The following is a 21,470-nucleotide window of genomic DNA, read 5'->3' on the forward strand; positions in this document are numbered from 1 at the left end:
CTTTGAAAATTTCAAGTTACTCCATGTAACAAGAGCTTGCTTTCCTGAAGTTATTACACACAATTAAAACAATTCACTCCACTCAAAAAGAATGTGCATAATTGCATTAAATGTTTAAATGTCACTTGCATAGTAATATATAACAAACTCTAGTTAATCACAAAAATAAGAGCAAAACAACATGTAAACCCCGATTAGTACTTATACAGTACTTACACTGTCAAGACTAAATATTGAGGAACAACCTTACAGAGAGCTAGGCTAAATTACCAACACCAGAGGGCTGATTTGTCCCCCCCTCTACAGCAGCCAAAAAAAAACCCTGCTTCTAATATACAGTACATAACTGCCTCCACATTTTGGAAGCAAATTCTACAAAACAAAAGCTTAAGCTCGAATTCCATTTTATTTTCAAGAAAAAGAGACATACGACCAGAGAAACTCCCCATCAGAACACTAAAGCATAGCCCACCTTACATAGGAGGCTATCAGCATTGTCTTGTCATATACAACAACTCCCTTAACCAAACAAGGCTTCGTGAAACGAGCATCATCCCTGGCTCAATGTGCTTCAAAACCTGTTAAGACATCATACACCAAGATCAAAACCAAAAACTAGTTCACATAACCCAGTTTTAAATCACAAGCTTCATTTCTTTCATTCTCCAGTTGACCAGGAACTTCAACAAAGAAAGGAGTAGGGATTCCAGGTCACTTGTCTCTTCCCCTCATGCAGAATATGGTACTTTATAATTGACTTATATTTTGTGGTCTTAAAAGTCATTCAACAAGTGGCCATGATAAACCAAGCTAGCTATGAAAGGACTGGAGGTGGTCACACTGAACAGAAGCATCCAAGCTAAGTGTGAATGACAGCAGTGCATGACATCAAATGAGTTATGGGGATTTCACAGCAGTTTGAGTTTATGGATGAAAGCAAGTGAAAGGAAAATATCTTTGTTCTTGTTTCTCGCCCCACTACAGAATAACCAGAAAAGGCCTTAAAACATATAAGGATAAGAGTAGTAGTCAGAAACAATTACAGGTCTGAATGATACAATTGTAAACTATGAAAGTTGCCTATCTACTAACACAAAGAAAATTCTCTGTCCTAAGGGGCTGTATTCAAAATGGCCTTAAAATGAAAGTATTCATATGAGATTCAACAGAAGCAATGCCCAAGAACTGGATTATATGACCCTGATAAAATATCAATAGCGACAGAGAAAGCTGAATGCAGTACACTGCTATTGCTTGACATGATATACGGTATGTACCATGCTCAACTCCTGACAGCAACTAAAATGAAATGGAGGATGGAATGAACACAACTGTTCATCCATACATCAGAGGCAAAGAGCAAACTGAGATCATCAGCTGTACTGAACAGAAGAACCTCCCTTTACATAAGATTTGGTACAGTACTCATTAATTTAAAAGTGGATTCTAAGAGAACATGACAGACAACTTTTTAAGATGCATAGATATATAAGCAAGCAAAGACAAGTATGCTAAATTTACAATAACGATCAAACTTTAAATAGACTGCAAATAAAATACAGTATTGCACATAAGACATCGAAGCTCAGCTAAGCAAGATGTATGCATTTAATGAGACATACCTCAGAAAAAGAGCCATATACTGTATAACTATTTAACTTCGATTAATACAGTACAGTATTTTACAATGCTATAAGGCTGAAGCTAAACACTGCCAAATGGTAGCATAGGAAAGTTAAGTACCGTTCCTCAGGTATATACTGTATAATGAGACCTTAGCAACAATTTTCAAAGTTAATTTGAGAAAATAAAAATCTTTACAACAAAAATATCTAAGTGGTTGAAAGACAGGAGTCACATCTTAGTAGTCAGGAAAGAACTACGAAGATTGCCATCCTTGAAAATAATTGGCTGGATCTACACCCTCCCAAACACCAGAAGAAACCAATAATATTGTATCTCAATGTCCCTCACCCCATCTCCTGAAAAGGAGAACTCTTCACGAGATGATTGAAAACATGAAGGACTACGCACCTGTAACAAACTTACCTGAACTTACGAGCATTGTATGGATTCAATCAACTGGGTTACGGCAGTTCTCTGAACCCACCAAAACAGGGACTGTCAACATTACAGAACAAAGTCTGCCAAGAAGCTGGAGGAAATGAATGAATCTAAAAAAAGGTAATAATGATTCATCATTCATGAGCATATCCTGCAGTATAAGTCATAAGACCATAATTGTCCCAATACAGTGTTTTCTATTACTACAGACAGCTGCTACAAATGGATTTCACAAACAGTACTATACTACTTTTGAACCTTTAATGACTTTTTATACCAATGGATAAATAAATCACAGAAAAAGAAACCTGTACACACATCCTGTAGGAAAACAATTAAAAACAAAATCTGAGCCAAAAAATGCAGCATCACATCTGTCCAAAACTTTGATTTCATTACTATACTAAGCTCACTAAGTAATCATAACATAATCTAATAAATACTGTATTTCCATCTCTTCTACAAGAGGTGCACCAGCAAAGTACTACAATAACCGTGCTTGCCTTCTGTCCTGAGTTTTCTACTGACAACCATTCAGGTACAGTATTTGAAAAAAAAAAAAAAACTGCAACAAATGGAGCCCCATGTAAATCAGAAAATATTCCAAGCATCACAAGATAAGTACTATAAAAAAAAATACCAGCCACAAGCCAGAGAAAATTATTCACAGAAATCATGGTTTCACGTTCAAAGAAAAGCTAACCCTCATTCCTCAAATAACAATGCACAACAGATGTTCCTTATATGACACCTAAAATCTGATCTAGACTGGATTTTACTACAAAAATTAAGTACCAGACAAACCAATAGGGTGCCAATACAGCCATTGTTTCACACGAGTCTTAACAAGCAAAATTATGAGGGAAGGGACACAAAGCACCTAGACTCTTCAAAACACCAATAAAGTCAATTCAAGGAAAGGGAAGCCTCTAAATCTGTAGAGGAAGATCAGGCAACTGGCTCTAATTACAGAACAGTATTCAAAAGGAGTTTCTCCCCTTAAAGTTTGGATTTCACCTTTATTATTTGTAAAGGATAGTATTTATTAAGTCTGCAAAATAAGTTTTTACACTAAATAACAATCAAAATTTTTGAAATTAAATTCTGTAATTGAAGTCAGTTACCTATCAACACAGAACACAAGGAAAAACCTATTATCAGAACATAGGGACAAAGCGAGAAAGAACAAAATTAACGTGGTCATCATAACACAGCCCCAAGTATGCCTAAGCTTAATCAGTGAATCAATCAAAGGTGCCATCCTCATGCCTGGTGATTTTCCAATCTCTTTACCAATCCTACCAGACTTTGTATCTGTGTACCCAGCTTTATAATAGTCACTCATTCATCCCAGTCCTCCGTATTCTTAATTTTACTCATTATTATATCTATCACTTCTTCAGTCCCTATTATCTCACTTCATGTGAATTAATAGATAAGATCTCTTCAAAAAAATGGACTCAACAGAGTAATTCTTATATCTTCATGATCAGACAACATATGCATTCAAGTTAAAGGTGAAAACAGAAACAATACAAACAGCTTAAAAGAAAAAATGAATGGAATGGAATTAAGACTAAGACTGCTATAACAAGCTTAACACTAAGTTTTCCCTCTGAGTAACTGCCTGGGAACAAGCTGTTACAGGCTGTGTGGTTAAAGAACTTATATTGGTGGGTGTAACTCCAGTCTTGTGTTGTAGTTTTAAACCGATTGTTATGTTACATGCCCATCCAATTTAGCTACAAACTGGATAATCGCAAGCCTGAGCCATAAACCCACCAAGACCTATTGTTCTCCTTTAGCAATCAACCCTATTTAAGAGACTATTAAGAATCTTTGTGTGCTGTAATGCAAAGCACAGAAAATAGTGACTACAGAAGTAAAAATTGAGGCATCGCCTAAATCATGGGCGTAAGTGAGATAAGGGCTTTCCCATTTTCTATTTTCAATTCTACGTCGATTGGTATACGTCTTACACCCATAGATAACTCAGACAGCTAGGCTTGAAAAATAATTTCTCAAAATCCTCACAGGGATACAAATCTCTGAAAATTGCCGATATTTCAAAACGTCACATTGGCACTGCTTTAGGCGATGCCTCAACTACATCCAGATCCATTACCCCTAATACCCAAAAGAAGGCTCCTGGGACTACATTGTGGCATCACATTAGAAAATCTCACCCCAAGGGCCAGACACTCATATGATTTAGAAATAATATTCTCCAAAGTATAAGGCAAGTCATATTTACTGTGAAATCAGGACCTTTCCCTGAAACAGTGTAGTTAAGAGGCAGCCTTATTAACCAGCTACCAAATGATATCAACTGGAGGCAGAGTATGTTACTGTACTATTTTTATTATAATAATAATAATAATCATTATCATGATGCAGCACTGTGTGGTATAGCCATATTGCTTCCCCAAGTGCGAAAAATCACAAGGGTAATAAACAGAACTGAAAAAAAAAGGTTGACTTCTGTCTTCGACCAAGGAGACAGCTGCACTACGGTTGTCCCTGGAAAATCCTACATGGGTAACAGAGAAGGCAATATTACATGAGCTACTAAGCACCAAAACTCATTCTGCTCTTCGCTAAAGAAATTGCTGTGGCAAATGATCTCCCTTTATTAAGGGCAGTGGTTACAACTTGAGATGTACTAATTAATGTACAGTATAGTACCTAAAATTATATGTATCAACCATTACTGTTGACTGTTTATCTGCTTGTGACCAGAAGGTTTGTTAAATAGTACAATACAGTTTTTATATCCTTGAAACCAACATCAGGTGATAAAACAATTGTGTCAAATTTTATCATTAAGTTTCCATATTACTCAAAATTTACACAAGCAGTGTTTCAATGGGTTATTGTTACTGGCAACTCCATTTTTACATGAAATATCAATATGATGCAAAAGAAACATCGCCTACAGCAAAATTAAATGCATTTCAGTACAGTACTTATAAAGACAAATTATCTGCCAAGAAAACAGAAGAGTACACAAAGATGATACTCTGGTGCTGACAGTATTGGTACAGCAGTAATGCTCGTATCTCTCGCTACTAAGTCATGGGTTTGAGTCCTGGCTCGAGACACATATGGAAGGATGTTATCCAATGCGACCCTACCAAAATCACAGGTCGTTTCCTCCAGGTACTCCAGTTTGCTCACTAACACTGGACAATGAAGTTCATATCAAAAGAATGGACTATAAGGATAATAAGCTGATAGGTGAAGCGATAAATTACGTACTGACAGTTAACAATTTAGCTTTACGAAAAATACGTATGAAATGATTATGACTGCTTAAGTGGCATGATCTAGTGAAACAAGAATTGTCTGCATGATGGGTGAGTAGAAGAATGTGAGGAAAGAGAAGCAGAGATCATGAGTTAGAGAAAAGAGGAAGGACAAGGTGAAAAATAGTAGGAATAACAGCTGCAATTGGAAGTTTCTTAAATATCATAAGTAGCAGACAAGATATGGAGAAGCTAGCAAAGGAAGAGCAAAAAAATTAAATTAAGATCACCCATTTTCCTCATGTAAAACCAAGTATCATCCATAGGGTTAGCAGATATAACTTTCCTACCTCCAAGAACAGTACACAGCTTTGATGTAAAACTGGGCTTTAAACCCAAATTTTAGTCTAATTCAGAAGCTGAAATATATAGAGGGAAATTCTAACTATATTCTCTAAAATTACTGTACTTTTATATAGAAAACACAAGTTAATTTTTATTTTTATGCTTAATATATTAATTTCCCGAGGAAATATTTTAAACATGTAGAATCATCAACAACATTTTATGGACATTTTCCACATCTGCATGGGTTACCCTGGTTACCTGATAGCAGCTCCCCATGCTACAAAGTCCCTTGCAGCCTGTGACAGATTCTTAATCCCAATGTCATTTTTTTTATAACCTCTTCCCCCTGGCACTCCCCTCCCGACTCGTGCACCTCTTGAACCACTTAGTCTCATCCATTCTCGGCAAATACCCAAATCATCTCGGCCTACCTTTACACAAAATTTTGCCAATACACAGCTGCACCCTTAGCTCTGAACAGGGCTATCTTTGTGTCACATTACACATCCACCTCACCATTCTCATTTTAGCTTGTTCAAGCCTACACATGTCATCCTCTTTAACTGCCCATGCTTCACTGTCATACATCACCTCAAGCCAGTTGCATACAGGTTTCCTTTCAAGCAGAGGGAAGGTCTACTTGCTGTCAATCAAGGAAATTCTCCAAAGTTCCTCCAGCCACTTCTGGCTCTTATAACTGAGCTGGCTTCAACATCCTCTCCAGCAACGATCATGTGACCCAGAACACATCAACACAGTCCAAGGTCACATCCCCAATGTTGAGCTTTTCTAGCCTTACTATGGCCAGTTACCTACACTCAGAACACTTAAAGGCAGCAGCATATTGCAGTTTGCCACCCTCTCACTGCATCTGTTATGTACCCACCTTCTACACTCACTGCACATTCATGAGTTGCCACCAGCACCTTTCCTCTATCCACCAAGGTTCCCTCACCCACACCACTAATCAATAATTTTGTATTTGCCACATTCACTCTTAAACCATTTGACCCTATTCCTTCCTTCCTTCCATTTCTTAACATTCCTTACTGTCTATATTCAATACTATTTCCTATCACCACTAAATCATTAGCATACAACAGTTCCCAAGATGCAAAAAATAAATCCGAAATGTTTCAAGAAAGTATGGGCGATTTTTTTTATTAACACTCACGAAATTCAATGAAGAGTACTGTACACTGATTCTGAGCGAGTTAAGTGACTACATAAAAATAATTAAGAGATCAGCTACTTCTTAAATCATTTAAAGGAAAAGTACTTTTCTAAGTGGCACCCATAAGTTTCAAGTCTAAAACTAATGTATCAGTGAAAAAACCATGAAAGGCACAAACCACTTCATCAAAAAATATTATCTCGCAAGAAGCCTCTGACATGTACCGGGTACATGTTCATACGGAAAACACGGCCAATATACTGTAGCATAAATGATACTCAAAGGTGAGATCACTTAAAGAATTGAGATCAAGCAGAAAGTCTCAATCCCATGTCTTTTTTAAATCTGTATTCATTACACAGTATAGCAGCATACTGTACTCGTAATAAAATTGCCTTTATGAAATTACGTACTGTACATCTACTTAGATAATGTAATATTATTAAGTAATAATAACCATCACGTTATCTTTTTTATAATACTATATATAAATTCTATATTAACGGACGTCAAGCAATTACAAGACTCGTCAAATGGGAAGTACAAAGTACGACCAAAAACAGGCGAGCATTTATTGTTCAGCTGTCAGTGGGTGCATGTATGATATTAAGACTAGTATCTATCTAAACGACTGCATTATTCATTTTAAGTGTGGTAGACATATGCAAGGTACACATGCCACTGTCCTTAAAGAGATGATATACAGTAACCGACAAGGTAATTAATTCATAATTAACAAGGCTAGCCTAGTACTGTACATTATGGATAAGAAAAACAAAGATACAAGATTACCGGGGCAACAACAGGCAAGCGTATGCCCTAAGCCTGTGAGTTGCAATTTGTATGTGGATAGAGAGATGGGAAAGGACAGGAAATTCCCTTGATAAGTGCAAGGAATGGTAAAGATGAATGACAATCTAACTAAATACAGTATAACATGCACAGATCAGGGTGGTTAATCCCCAGATTTTATGTCATAAAATAATTCCCAATCGTTAAAACAAAATTTTCACGATCTAATGCCTCGGGCTGGTTTCTTTTTACACTTTTATATACAGTACTGTATAGGTTTATGCAAAAACTGGGCTCAAATATTATTATCTTTTGTGCAAAGTAATAACAATACGAGTACTGTAATACAGAAAAACACTGAAATTAACCTTTAAGAGAAAGAAAAAATAAATATTTGAAAACATAATTAAGTGGAAACTGATTACCTAACAATTTAAGAAAATGAACAGTAACTTCTTAAAAACCACCTGAGAAAGCTTGAGAACTTTAAAATATATTGAGATAAATATAAGTTATTACTGTACACTATGAAAGCTGCTAATCAGGAAGTACATAACCTGATCAAAGCTGTTCATTAGTTAAGAAGTGAAGATCATGAAGAGACTGGTTGTACTGATGGGTGACTGAAAAGAATGATAATCAAAGCCATCATATTGATGATAAAGTAATTCTTTAAGAGTTGACAGAGGAATTCACATTTACTGGTGAAAGCTACAGAAGAATATGTGTATTAACAAAATACATAAAAAAGAAAACTAATGGCTACTGTGTATGGCTGATGTTGGTAAAAATGTTAAAAGCTACAGGATATATTAACATGGAAACAAAGGCCAGGGAAAATGTCATCTCTAGATAATAAACACATGGGTTCTCTTCTTTTCCCAGTAATATTTTCCTCAGGAGGAACAATGTTGACCCTCAACACTTCCAAACCTTACACAACATACAATGAAAATAAGCACTGGATTGTGACCTGTTAATCTTCAGTCATAAGGAAAGGATAGTACTGTACTCAAATAATCATATACTCTTGTTTCACTTACTAATTATGGAAAGCCTAACCAGATTATTTATTTATGCGCTTGAAAAAAAAATTATTTGTGAGTACTGTAACAAGAACTCTTCACAAAAATGTGCTAATAAGCATGGCAGGCTGAATTAAAATGTGGATAGATCAATGCAAATCAAGACGCTCCCAATCCTAGTGGGTGGATGACAACACGTATACAGTACAGTGTATTTTGTAAGCATGCAGAAATCTGAGTACTGTACAGGTACAGTATATGCTGACAAAGAACAGGGTAAGGGCGAAATGCTCAAGTCATTTCAAAGACAACCATGTTCTTCAAAAGAATAAATGTGAGATTGGAAAAATGCTGAAAAAATTGGTGGAACAGAGGCATAATAAATGGGCTAGAAATGAAGCTACTGCAAAAAGAGGATTGTCACAGGTGTTTGGAAATATATATATATATATATATATATATATATATATATATATATATATATATATATATATATATATATATATATATATATATATATATATATATATATATATATATATATATATATATATATATATATATATATATATATATATATATATATATATATATATATATATATATATATATATATATGTCACTAGTCACACGTAAAATTTCGGAGCATATCGACCCCCACCTGCACAGATAGTTGTTTTAGCTACTGCACAAGAATTGTTGAGCTGACTTTATTGTATGGATGTGAACGTATGGATACTGGATACAACAAGGAATAAAGTAGTAGTAAAATAAAATGTGCTGGAGAGCACTGTGTCAAATAGGATGCAGAGAACAACAAGTACAGACATAAAGAGGAGAGGTGAATGGAAAAGACATGTTGGGCCCAGTGGGGCCAAGGGAAGTGAGAGACCAGTAAAGTGTTTGTAACTCAAAGGGAGGGAGAGGAGAATACTTAGGAGGAGACAGAGATTTAGGTCAAGGATACATTAAATGCAAGAGGAATGGACATCCAGGAATCAGTTTACAAAAATTAGTAGAGAACATGGTTTTGAGTGATTTTAGGGAAAGGATGTGTTATGGATGGGTGATATTGTACTGACTTGTGTGAAATGATTTGAGGCTTGTCGTGGAAAGGGAGAGTATTTACTCATTTCTGGCTAACAGTATATAAAGCTGGAAAAGGCTTGAAAGAGTAAATTCTGTGTGTGTGTGTGTGTGTTTCATAGAATATATATATGGTATTCAGAGTTGAATTTCTTATTACTGTACTGCATTCAATGGTTAAGTTATTTCACTACTACTGTATTTGCAAACTTGAAAATCCAATTATTTCCATCATATTTCAATCCAGCCCTTAGTAATAACTTTAACTATAACCACCTCATATGTATCCATATTTTATACACTACAGTAACTGTCCCAACCAATATACTGTAATACTAAACTCATAATTTTCTGTTTCTTGCACACAATACCCTTCACATAATCTCTACTACCAAGTGCCATTAACACTATGTCTTATTACTTCTACAAAGCAAAAATATCAAAATAGAAAACATTCAGGATATGATGAAAAATTTTGGGTGTCTAAATTACTTGACATTTACTTTGCAAGGTGAAACACCTTTAATTCTATACAGTACTGTATAATTTTTTCACACTATGAACAGAAGAATCTATAGCCTTTCCCAATTAGAGCATATATATACAGATATTCGGTCAAAGCATTTCCTGAACCGGTGGCCTTGTTAATTTTCTCAACATTTTCTTTCATTTGAACAATTTCCAAAATTACTACTTGAAATGCAATTACTGTTATCATCCTTCATTTGTATTGTATACTATACTCTCAAAATCTTGACTCACTGTATAAAGCTTTTCTGCACCAAATCAACTTCCTGTTACCTATCTTTGTTACCACATTTACTCATGAACCTTACCTTAACTTTTCACTATTCCTGACCTAATATACTCACCTCTATATGCCTTTTCATTCCCTTGTAAAGAATGATAATATAATTCCTCACTCTTATCTCATACAGTATTCAGCTTTCATCCTTCACTCAAAACACATTGTATGCACGTTTACATGCGGTGCATGTGTATTTACATACAGTACAGTACAATTAAATCCTGGGGCTAAAAATAATAATCCTTTGTTACTGCTTACTATAGCTAAAAAGCTATTATCTTAAGCAAAATGAACATCAGCTATGATTTCTAAAGTGCTCTGGCAGACAGTTAAGCAAAAGAATTATTTACATAAGGTTTCTATTATTTATCTCAAGTTTGCTTAACTGCCATCACCCATCCTCTCCCCAGTGCTTAATTTCTATGAGTGCAGTCAAATACAGCCACCTGTTTATGATGCTACAGTAGAAAATGAAAGCCATACAATGGTCAGTGGAGTTTATACCATTAGGAGGGACACGAGTCAAGTTTTATGAATTTTGTCCTATTAAAGGCAGAAACTTGCTTTCTATTACCCAATCAAATTACAGTTAAGTCTTAGACTAAATTGATTATGAACTTCAGTAAGAGATTACCGGTAGTGATAGATAGGTAACATTCCCCAATTTTCATATGCAATGCTATTTCAGTTCCAAAAGCCTGATTAATATTATTATCAAACCACGGAAAATTTTGAAATGAATAGTACTAACAATAAAATTAATTTTATTCTAACAAACTGAAGCCAAAAGGCAAATTACTTTTCCATGCATGTTTCTGCTCCTAGCATTAGTCTTATCATAAGAATTTATCTGCAATTCACTATCTACAGTATGTACATACAATCTCTCAAATGAATGATGTCACGATTTCCAGAATTTTCGATGAGAAAGTGGTATCTGGCAACTACCAACTATTTTCGCTTTCATTTTTTCAACGAGGAACATAATTTTGTGAAATGGTAACAAAATAATAAATGCTTAGGCAGTTTTTCATAAGAATATTGTAAGAACCACAATTAAAATTTTAGTATACTACAGTATTTTGAAACAAAATGATATACGACATTATCGCACAAGGATATTGAGGAATAATTTGTGAGTTAGAATCGAGATATCAAAATGAAAAAGAACATTTTAATTGTTATGCTAAAATGAATATAAAATTTAAAAAACATGAATTTAAATAATATTCATATGCACCACACTTATACAATGTCTTTAATAAATACTATATGTTAACAAGTATTTTCCATATTCACCACTTAAGGACCAAGACATTGGGCAGGAAGCATTCACAAAACAAAATTTTGAGCTTTAGATAAACGATATGCTTAAATAAACGTTTCTTGATTCCGTTTCCCAAGTAATTACCTGTACTGTATATGAAAATTCATTGTCGTCAATGCTCTGAAGGTATTGTATTTTACGCAACCAAGAATAAAATATAAAACATTAAAGATTCCCATTCAACTTGGTTAAATTGCTAACTTCTATGAAACCTTATTCAATTAATAATTACTTTAAGAGTAAGAAATGCCTTTCTAAAAATAAAAACATATAACAAGGAAATGAGCCATATGCAGAATATTTTACACCAAGAAGCAAGGGTTATCAGCTCCTATTGCAGTATCGTCTTAGGACTGGCATGGTATTGGGATATACATGTAGCTCTTTTACTTTTGCTCCCCATGTTGAAGCCTTTTACCTGCAAATATATGAGGGAATGCCAGAAAAATTTTGTAGCGAGAAATTTGGCTCAGGAGTTCGTTAATATACCATCTTACTACAAAGGCTTCCAACCCATTGGTCAGTGGTCAGTCTCTCGCTCGGCTCCCACCAAGTTGTCAGATATCGCTATTTGAACGAATCATACTGAAAACCGTGACATCACTTCTAAGGCCGATTGTACCTGTACTGTAATGTTAACAGAATAAATGTAAAATAATAATTTCACTCAAAATTAATCTAATCCAAAATACCACAATTATAACTTCTCACTTTTCACATAATTATATCTAAACAAGGAACAAGTACAGTACAGTACAGTTTTTAACTTTATATCTTCTAGGTGTAGATTACATGACTTTTTTTTTTAAGATTCATAACTTTATATTAAGAGTTCCCCTTTTCATATGAATAGAAGAATACACATGAATTTACTTTGAATAAAGATTAGTGCTAACCCTATTTATATATAAGATGAGGAAAATGCTCGCAAGGAGCTGTAACTGGTTTGTCTTAAAGGTTTTGAAAACAAAAACTATCACAAGTCACTCACATAAATACTTCGAACAATAAACAATTTTTCTGCAAGCATAAACAAAATAGTAGGGGTGGGGGGAAGCTTCACAGTTGGGAGAGGCTTTCTACTTACTAACATGATCATCTCTGCCACATTGTCACCCTCATAACCTTGAAAACTGAATCCCAGACAGATCTATCTACAAACAAATACATAGGAAGCAAATTCTGCCCTTAGGTGACTCATGTCCCCTTAAAAGCAGTCAATATAATTTTACTTTATCTGGTTACAATACTGAATATTAAGATGGATTTATTTCTAATTTTCTTAGATCAGTACAGTAATATACTATGTTAAGGATCAGCACTGATACTAGAGCTGTAACAATGGAAACAATCAAGGCAAAGTAGAGTATTAGATAAATTAAGTGGAGGGATCCTAATAATATAGGGAGGAGGGGAGGGAGGGAGGGTGAGGAAGATGATACATATCCAACATCAACCATTCCCAGAAGCCAACTGAAGGCTGGACCTCGTACCTGAATTAACATGGGATCTGCCAGATACCACTGCCCTGTTTGTGCAAAAATCTGATCCTGCAACAATTGAATAAAAGATAAAACTTTATTATCCACTTTCAACTAATTATCTACTTAATCTATATATTTGAGTATATTCAATAATACATATAAGCACCTTAAAAAAATTTCATGCATGGTTATATAATAACCAGATCATTATCACATTATAGGATTATCTGTCCAATACATTATGACTAGTAATAATTAAATGAAAAGTAAGTCCTATAAAAAATTTCTTTATTTAAATATATGATAACTGCCTGACAAAGAGAAACTGGTGTGGTATTTAACATGTCATACACATTCAACCTCTATTCTCATTCTACAATGCATGTCCAAAAGTGCAACTGAAATTTCAACTGTTATACTGTATATCATAACATCATCCAGCAGCTCCAGTGGTATGAATCACAACCAATGCACCTTGCATGTCCTTCAGTCATTCTACTTTTCCATCTCAGTGACTATTCTCATTACCTGCTTTAATTCTTTCTGGCATTGGTAAAAGTTTCAATATCTTATACATTGATCAGAAACTAAAGTTTGGTGTCTAAACACAGTACAGTATTCATTATAGCTATACTGTAATGATAAATAACTGCAATTATCATTCTAGTACACACACATCTCCATACAATTACCTCTGATTATAAACTGGTAGTTAAATATAGTTAACTGGGTTCAAAACTACTGTTTCTTTTTATATTTGCTGGCCAACAGGACAAACAGATATAAAATATTACTTGCCTGAACATATTTTGTACTTGCCCAAGCAATTAATGTGACTAAAAACCAGCAAACTATACATCATAACAATGGCCACCTGTAATCGAGTCTAAAATAGTAGGAAGACAAAGAATTCCTGAATCTAACACAGTACATTTTGTAACATTTTTTGGTTTTATAACAGTTAAAACTATCTTATCAAGAACAAAATTTGCCTTTCTCCAATGGACTACACGAAGCCTAACTTATTCTTATAAACCTCTTTTACTTTGTCCATGAGGAAAATGGGCCAAGATTATTTAACACGTTCATCCAGAATCTTAGGATAACAATTATTGCTGTAGTTCCTCACCATTTTAAAATTACAGTTTCTTGACTAAATTTACAGCTGAAGAATTTCCACTTCACAAAATAATTTCAGTGCAAAATTATTCTCCAGTGCAGGCATTAAAGTGCACAAGATAAATTTGATTTTGACTTCATGCTATGATAAAGTGGCAGGGACACAAGTCGGGTATATACAGGGAAACAAGTCGGGTATATACAGTAAAACAAATCTCCTACTTCTGGCAACTACTACACATTTAAAAAATAAAGTTTCCTAAACACAGATCCTTCCTGTTATTAGTTATCTTAAGAAGCATACTGTACAGTTAAATCTCTCAAATGCCAAAATTTCACAAGTCACAACAAGGAAGGTTTTTTTTTTTTTAAAGGGAGCTACATCTCACTATACTTCACTAACTATCTGTTACACATGCTTATATTTTAAGTTCATGGCATTAAAAAATTTAAGCTTACTGGTCCCTGATGCATTATTTTGAGCTGGCACAGTAAAACCTCATGTGTTCAGCAGCTCATAACACTTAACTGAGGGACTCCCTTTAATCAGGAATCTGAGCATCCAACATGGCAGACCTCATGATTAAGAAATGGAGAAAATGCACTCAGGGATGTAATTTCCCAGTGATTCTATAATCAATCCTTATAACATATTTGTGACAAGCAAATAATGACCCAGCTAATGTAATAATCAAAGAGGTCGCTGCCAATACTTCCTAGGTTGTACACCACAGACCACTGTCACCATTTCATAGTTTGGGAAATTTTCCATTTGTTGTATCAATTGCAAACAAGGTGACCATTTGAGTAAATGGTGAATATTATATTTTATTTTTAAATTACATCCTGTCATAATATCAGCCTTATTCAAAAGCAAAAACATGGCAGACCCATGATTTCTTAAGCTAGACCCAAATGATGCTTCAGCATAGTGGGGCAAAGAAGAAAAAGATCTTTACCTATGGGTCCCAGAAGCCTCAAAAACTTATGCTAATGAATACCAAATAAGTGATACAGTACTAGAATAAAATGTCCCATTACAGCACCTCTAAACGTTATACAACACACAAGTATCACAGGCTTCACAGCGTACAACAAATAATTCAAAATTATGAGCAAAGTTGGCCATGTACTACACAACATCCAAAGATTTTGATAACATAGTATCGTACTCTCATAACATTTTACAAGGCAGCTAGGATTGTGACCACGATCCAGAGGATGACCACCTGTTCAACCAGGCTGTTGATGCCCACAAGCAATCATAAATACATGTCGTATTTCCTACGATTTGAACACCTTCAATGGTGGTCAATCCAAGACAAGTGGATTTGATGGGTGGGAGGGAAGCACAGGAGAGCTAAGTTTTTTTTATTCCTCTAATGTATCAGGCTACACACAACCCATGTTCAGCAAGAATACAGCATGCAAAGGGAGTCAAGAGGCTTATGTACCCCAGGTGCTTCTCACCTCTCTGGGCACCTTGTCGTGTCAAAGACCTGACTTCCTTACTGTGATGTCAAAGCTAGGTCCATGGCATTCACTGACCAGCACATGAAACCCTACCTATGATTACATTAGTTACTTCTTTCCTATCTATCTATCTATCTATATATATATGCAAGTAAATCACTGTAGGTGCGCGTGATCTAGGTATATGCTGATAACCACAAGGAAAGAAGAAAACACGGAGTTCCCAAGCGCTGAAGATGTGAATTACACGAAAGCGCTTGGGAACTTCGTGTTTTCTTCTTTCCTTGTGGTTATCAGCATATATATATATATATATATATATATATATATATATATATATATATATATATATATATATATATATATATATATATATATATATATATATATATATATATATATACTGTATATATATATACTGTATATATATATACTGTATATATATATATACTGTATATATATGCTACTTTTAAGGCCTTTTTCATCCTTTTATCTAATCCTTTAGGTATAATTGTAGCATCCTGCCACTGACAAATGATGACATTGTTCCAAATACTTAACTAGAGAATCTGAGGTGTTATGTCTACGTATATCTGTTTGGTGTTATGATCATCTTTTCATCAAGCCCCCATCCAATCTCACCAATATAGTGTATTACGGTACATCTTTGTGCATCCATGATAGGGTATGCTGTAATAACACTATCCTCATTTATGCACTTTTGCTGCTTTGAATTTACAATTTTGCCAATTTTTCTCCCCGATGAATTAAATATTTTCAGCACAGTCCTTTGCAAGTGTGTGCTCAGGATAGGAATAGATACAGATCTCTTAACATTTATCAATGATATTTACATTATTGTCCCTTTTCCTCCTTACTATGTTTAGTGCTTTATTCTTATGCTTCATAAGCCTACAAATAAAGAAACTTAGCTCTTTCATATGTTTCCCTCCAACCCATCAAATACACCTTCAATGGTGTCACAACGCTGTCCTCTTAGTGTTTGCCAGTAAAAAAAATAGTAATAAAACCATTTCATCTGACTGTACTTATTGCATCCCTACCTCCCGATGAATGTACAATACTGTATCTTGAACTTTTTACTGCCCAGTATCTCTCGGTTCACCCAAATATATCCGAGGGCAGAATTGAAATCAAAACTATCTTCCAAATTTACATTTATGCCTCTTGTGAATATAAGTATATTGCAAGGAGTACATACAGTATGAATCTTCGAAAGCATTACCAGAAGTCAAGAGGTTTCATTCAAGTACTGTAAATCTATCATACTTTGTTCTTTCAACAATTTTATCAATGTCACGAAGTTGTCCAAGGCAAATTTTCCCGCTCTAAAACAATGTTGCCCTGAACAATGTTGATTTTTTCAAGAGAAAATCTGCTTTATAATCTTCCAAAGATTAACATTATTTAATGTTGTGACTGGAAAATGCAAATGAAAGAAACAGGATAATGCAAATAAAAGACAATGTCTACACTTGTACAGATCCTAAACTTGCATATGCAATATACAGTACATAGCTAATCTTTGGCATCCTCACTAACTCTCAATGCTTCATATCAATTCCCTGTGCATACTAAGTCTTCAGGTTTGTTCACATTACAACTTTTTTATGTATAATGACTATACTATTCATGATCCACGATCATTCTTCTGTTGCCATCAAAGGTAACACCTCTAGACCACACTAATTCACCTATATTGTCTATCAACTCTTTATTAGTCTTGTACCATCAACTGTGCTGTCATAAATCTAACTCCTCTCTCAACTGTCCTGAACTTCATATAGCCCTACCATCAGTTCCCACTCAACCATTCATCTCTCTAGACTTTCTGACCTCACACTTCCCTTTGCATCTGTATTTTTAACTCTATCACTAAGAAACATTTGAATTTCACATCCAAATAAGAGTAGAAAACATCACTACTCCCTGAAGTCTCCTTACACACACCACCCCAAATTTTCCACTAATCCATTCATTGCAGCCATGCCACATATGGAATGGTGCACCCCTGGTAGTTGAATGTGGACATGCCAAGTGGAGTGGAAACCTGTTGGCTACATGTCAAAAATGCCACACTGAGGATGCACTTGAAATTCAGAACAGCAGCATTGAATGAGTTAATTAATGTCCCCACAATCCTATCAGTTGTTCCTAGTTGCATTATTCTGTTAATTCAGCTTTTCTATTTCACTTGCTGAACATTACTCCAAAACACTTTTGTTTCCTTTGCAACTGCCAGCATTTTCTTATCCAAAGTGACATTACAATGAACCTGTCCTTATCTTTCAAGAAAAACAAAACAAAAAACTAAATTTGCTCCTTCCAGCATCACCTTTAACATTTCTCTCCCAGCAAATTTCATCAAAATACTGTATATAAAAATTCCTGAATATTTAACTAAGCTATGACATAACTTCTCGGGAAAGTATTAGCATAAAATGAAAAAAAAAAACATACCCCGGTAAGTACCAAGACACTTGAAAAACCATAACAAAATTTATAAAATAAATTAAAAGAATAAACAGGTACAGAAAATAATGAGAATGAATACATGAAAAGAAAAAAATCAAAAGAGCACTCACCAAGGCACAAAAGATTTATAGATTTCAGCCACCGTGAAATTCAATTTTAAACACCCGTGCATGCTGTCGTATCCCTCGATTTACTAGCGACTGACCTTTTTTCTCTTCTGGAGCATACATTACTGACAGAGCATCCACATACACAACAACAATAATGAGGAAACTGAAGAAACTAATTACTGTACCATGTTATTAAAAGAATAATGTACTGCCCCTTTGAAAATCTTGTGCACTGAATAATATCCTGCATTCCCATCTGTGAAGTACAACAGACAAAGGATAACAAACCCATGGAAGGGGCTGATATTGGCTGTAGATTGCCTGAGGTTGGTTCTGTATTTTAATACAGTACAGTATGTCAATTACCAATTCAGAGCAAGAAGTACTTGTCAGTCTGGTTAAAGAGAAAATTGATACTGAATAACACAACCCACAATATATACATGTTAAGTCCAAAAGATACATGGAGTTTGATCTATGCAGTTCAAGACACTCGGCACGGGATTTTTTACAGTCCGCAACAACTTTTAAGGGAAAAATGAAGTTTTTAGCAACTTTTCAACTATTTTCACTAGATCAGTAATTTTTTTGGTTCAAAATGAGAAAGGCACTGAATAATTACCCAAAATTACAGTGCTAAAATAATAATCATGTATACATGTAATGTACAGTAGCTAAAACAACTATCCGTGCATACTTTGTGGGAAACAATACGAGACCATGGACGATAAATTTTGATATAAGAGGGCTGTCAATAGTCGCACGTAAAAATTTTCGCAGCATATTGACCCCCACCTTCACAGATAGTTGTTTTAGCTACTGTACATGAAACATGCAAAGGAAAACTCACTAAGAAGTGTTTATGAAAAAGGTTTTCAATGAAGAAAATTTAAATTCAGAAGATTAATTTCTACCTAGGTTAGGACTAAGCCTAGTAGGTGGCTCATGTCTGCTATTATTAACCCATAATCTGTGGCTAAGGATTCCCCACTCCCCCCAAATACAGTACAGTATGTATAAAAATTGATAAACAGTACAAGACCACTTCCAATGATTATGGCTGCCTTCCTTACAGCTAGTTTTCACTGATGATGCCTGCTGTCCCTACAGCTAACTTCCACCAATGATGGTTGTCGCCCCAACAGTTAACTTCCACCGATGATGGCTGCCGTCCCTACAGCTAACTTCCACCAATGATGGCTGTCACCCCAACAGCTAACTTCCACCGATGATGGCTGCCGTCCCTACAGCTCACTTTCACTAATGATGGCTGCCGTCCCTACAGCTCACTTTCACTAATGATGGCTGCCGTCCCTACAGCTCACTTTCACTAATGATGGCTGCCGTCCCTACAGCTCACTTTCACTCACGATGGCTGCCGTCCCTACAGCTCACTTTCACTCACGATGGCTGCCGTCCCTACAGCTCACTTTCACTCACGATGGCTGCCATCTCTACAGCTAACTTGCACTCATAATGGCTGCCATACATACAGCTAACTTTCACTCATGATGGCTGCCATTCAAGGATTCATGGTTCAGGCCCACAATGTTCCTGAAACTCTAATACAGTATGCTTACAAAATGGTGCCACCTTGTATATCACTTCCATAAATCCCATGCCGTTTTTCCTCCTGACTAAAATTTGATAACGTAAATCAAATATATCCGCTTAAAACCTAAAATAATATATATGGAAATAAGATGTCAACCATTTTCTTCAATCCTTACCACAAAATTTATTTTGTATATTCTGTTCAACCTAAGCTGGTTAATACCCCATCCCCAACACACTTGATTGGTGGATGACTAAGGGCACCAACAGTAGGCCATCATTTGAATCCAGCCACTGTGATCAGCCATTCCACTTTCTATGCTCCCCTCCATTCTTTCATCCGGTCTCTGTTTTTCCCCTATAATTTTCTTTTTAATTTTTCTCTCCTGTCCCTCCCAGCTAGGAATGATATATTATACAGTACATAATATTGTACTTCAGTACTTCTTTTAAGTTTTTAGCATGATAAATAGTTTTACGATGGAGTATATGGTCTTTTCAAACCTCACACTTTCCTTAAATCACAATTCATTGGACCCCGAGAAGAATTTGTTCATGTGTAGTCATTAATTATCACTGCCCCACTCTTCACTACTATCATATGAGTTGGACATGTTTATGACCAAGTTTTCAAGCAATACTTCTTTGTTATGGTACCCCTCTTCAACTGGAAGGGTATATTCTATACTCATCTTCTAGTGCTCTGAACAAATGAGGGACTGTTCAATCTTTACCCCCTCCCTTACCAAACAGACCTTATCCAGCAGCTAACAGGGCTATATTTTAATTTCATCTTTTTTCCTGTGCCTTCAATATTGAAATTATTCTTTTTCTTTAATGTATATACCTTCTTTTATGAAATAAAATATATCCTGTGGAATGTATCGTTCAGGATTCACTCAATCTTAAGTCAGCTATGAGTCACAGTGATGACACTAGGATCATCAGGTGATTGATGGCCTTTTAAAAGATGGCTGCCAAAATAGTATTTACCTGCACATTTGAAACATCTATCAATAATTCCTGCCACTTCAGATATAAAGCTATCTGAAAATCAAATATAACTTACGTCACTCCACCTGATAGTCAAATGTCAATTTTTTAGATCTTGCTCAAACTATTTTGCACCTTTCTCTCAAGTCTACATATACCACTTCAATGAACCTCTCCACTTATTCCACAATGCAGTAAGACCCCAATACTCCAAACCCAACCATCCAAAAGCCTCCAACATATGTATTTTTTGACTGGTTTACCAGCAAGCTTATCAAAGCCAGTCAGCATCTGCCTTTACTTGGATCTAGTGCCAAGTATTTGAGCTGTCTTCAAATTTTGTTACCAGTTTCACCCATCCAACTACTTATC

General features: G+C 35.2%; 1 protein-coding gene across 4 annotated transcripts in view; it reads right to left on the minus strand.

Moving 5' to 3' along the window:
* LOC121861425 (DAZ-associated protein 2-like) overlaps nt 1-21,470 on the minus strand; it is a 64,391-nt gene that overhangs the window by 25,207 nt on the left and 17,714 nt on the right. For 2 of the 4 annotated variants that reach the window (XM_042359143.1, XM_042359142.1), the window contains exon 3: nt 13,363-13,419. The exons of the other annotated variants lie outside the window; for them this stretch is intronic. In XM_042359143.1, the coding sequence (XP_042215077.1) occupies nt 13,363-13,419 (57 nt within the window). The remainder of the gene's footprint in view (nt 1-13,362; nt 13,420-21,470) is intronic. 4 annotated transcript variants of the gene reach the window in all.

This window comes from Homarus americanus, unplaced genomic scaffold (genome assembly GCF_018991925.1).
Source record: "Homarus americanus isolate GMGI-L3 unplaced genomic scaffold, GMGI_Hamer_2.0 scaffold24260, whole genome shotgun sequence".
Classification (NCBI taxonomy): Eukaryota; Metazoa; Arthropoda; class Malacostraca; order Decapoda; family Nephropidae; genus Homarus; species Homarus americanus.